The 2,500-nt window shown below is 42.9% G+C and overlaps 1 protein-coding gene across 1 annotated transcript in view; it reads right to left on the bottom strand.

Moving 5' to 3' along the window:
* Positions 1–2,500, bottom strand: part of LOC138978485 (E3 ubiquitin-protein ligase MIB2-like) — a 17,715-nt gene that overhangs the window by 3,287 nt on the left and 11,928 nt on the right. The window contains exons 15-16 of the mRNA XM_070351226.1: positions 549–631; positions 1–153 (exon numbers count right to left, since the gene is read on the bottom strand). The exon at positions 1–153 is cut by the window's left edge and continues 8 nt beyond it. Of these exons, the coding sequence (XP_070207327.1) occupies positions 1–153; positions 549–631 (236 nt within the window). The remainder of the gene's footprint in view (positions 154–548; positions 632–2,500) is intronic.

Here is a 2,500-nt window from a genome sequence, read left to right as displayed (position 1 = left end):
CATGAAAGTTCTGATTCCATTTCTGACTTGGCCGACACCATAGTCGAAAGGAGTTCTTCCCTTGTGGTTTCGAGCGTCCACGAAGGCTCCACTGCTGATCAGCATGTTGCCTATCTCTATGCGGCACGCGACTACCAGTGCTGCTCTCTCCGTCTGAAGATTAAGAACAGAAGCACTGGGGTAAGGGTTAAAAGCTAAGCTTGGGTAAAACAAAATAGAAAAACGTTAGTACTTTCGTTGTTGCTTATGTGAACAAGTGTTCTAGCAACCAAAACACACCTCTGTCATATTTGTGCTTCAATATTGTTCTTGTATATAAAGAGTTGTGTTTTGTTCGTAACATGCTGTCTTGATCGCATAGTTAATCAAATACTAGGTCCAGCACTGATAATTATATGTTATGATTAAACAGAAGTTACTTTAGACAAAACTAAACATATTATTCTAAATATAAGCCTCGTATCTAAAACATATAGTATATGACTCGTTGCTTTTAACTTCACTCTCAACGTTGTAAAATGTGCAAGGAGCTTGGGGAAAAAACTGACCTTCTTGTACCCTTCCACCTTGCCACCAATTGCCAAGTGCAGAGGAGTGTCACCGTCTTTGTCGCAAGCATTCACATCAGCACCTGGAAGGCACACACAAGCATCAATACACTCCCGCTTCATGTCTGATGTTTTCCCCTTCCATATTGCTTATGGGGAACATCTTGCTGGTAATCATTACTGTCAAATGGTCATTCACTCCTTCTTGACGCACTGCTTTCTTCCTGTCTGCAAATAAACGTGACTAACATGATAACTTGTGTACAATTATCATCAGCGGAGCTCGATGGGAGTTAGGAAAGCGTCAAAATGACATCACTCCAGGCTTTAAACTTGATCCAGAAGAAAAAAAAGCGTTATGCTGGAGGTGCATCTCACTTTTGTTTGATCGCAATACTTTTGCTTCTCTGACATTTAACGTTCGTGCTCTTGTCCCTTTTGTAGGCTACATGCATGCATTAGATCAAAACATGTGCTATGAATTCAGAATAATTATGTTGCCTTAAGCTTACATCTTTTTTTTAGTACGTCATTCTTGTTTTCAGCGATTATAAAATAGTCTTATTTGGACAGATTGAAAGATGGACAGATCGCAGGACTCTGAGACCCCCCGCGGGTTAGGGGGAAGAATTTACCCGATGCTCCCCAGCATGTCGTAAGAGGCGACTAACGGATTTTGTTTCTCCTTTTACCCTTGTTAAGTGTTTCTTGTATAGAATATAGTCAATTTTTGTAAAGATTTTAGTCAAGCAGTATGTAATAATAATGATAATAATACGATTATTTATAACGCGCACATATCTCATCAACAGGCGACTCAAGGCGCACATACACTCGTTCACACACACGGAGACTTAAAGTCACTAGCACACACACACACCATCAAACATTAAAATATGTACAGTTATTCAGGGTGGGATGGGGTGGGCAGTGTAGAATGCATGGATTATGTGGAAAAAAAAGGAATGTCTTGAGTGCAGATTTGAATGATTCGAGGGACTGTTGTTGGCGGAGGGGGAGAGGTAGTGTGTTCCATTGGCTAGGTGCTTGGAAAGAAAATGAGCGTTGACCTGCTGTTTTGAGTTTGGTGTGGGGGATGTTGAGCTTGAGGGAGTCGGCAGATGATCTGAGTGTTCGTGAAGGGACATAGAGAGAAAGAGAGTCGGAGAGATAGGCAGGGGCGAGACCATGGAGGCATTTGTAGGTGAGAGTGTTGATTTTGTAGGTGATACGGGCAGGAACGGGCAACCAGTGGAGCTGATTTAGGAGGGGGGTGATATGATCTCTCTTTTTCTTTCGTAGGACAAGACGGGCAGAGCTATTTTGAATGCGTTGGAGACGAGAGATAGAAGAAGAGGGAAGACCCGCCAAGAGAGAGTTACAATAGTCAAGACGTGAGAGAATGGTGGAAGTGACCAGTTTGGCGGTAGCATCTGTGGTGAGGTATTTGCGGATAGTGGCGATGCGGCGGAGTTGGAAGTAGCAGGTGCGAGAGACAGAAGAGATGTGTTGTTTCATGGAAAGGGTGTTGTCTAGAGTGACTCCGAGGTTTTTGACAGCAGAAGACAGAGGGACAGAAGAGTCAGAGAGTTGAAGAGAGTCGGAGGTGGCTTTGGAGAGTTTGGATGTAGTGCCTATTAGGATATGTTAAGTCCTTTGTACTGGAAACTTGCATTCTCCCAGTAAGGTAATATATTGTACTACGTTGCAAGCCCTTGGAGCAAATTTTTGATTAGTGCTTTTGTGAACAAGAAACAATTGACAAGTGGCTCTTTCCCCGTCGCGATATAACCCTTCGTGGTTGAAAACGACGTTAAACACCAAATGAAGAAAGTAAAGAAAGAAAGGACTCTGAGACGTTCGCAAGAACCCAGTCGAATCCTCTACGGAAGAAGAAGAAGAAAGATTTATTTGTCACATTTAGGACATGCACGCGAGTCGTGGCGAGGCTA

The sequence above is a fragment of the Littorina saxatilis genome, linkage group LG10 (genome assembly GCF_037325665.1).
Source record: "Littorina saxatilis isolate snail1 linkage group LG10, US_GU_Lsax_2.0, whole genome shotgun sequence".
Taxonomy (NCBI): domain Eukaryota; kingdom Metazoa; phylum Mollusca; class Gastropoda; order Littorinimorpha; family Littorinidae; genus Littorina; species Littorina saxatilis.
This window is presented reverse-complemented; position numbering and strand designations above follow the sequence as displayed.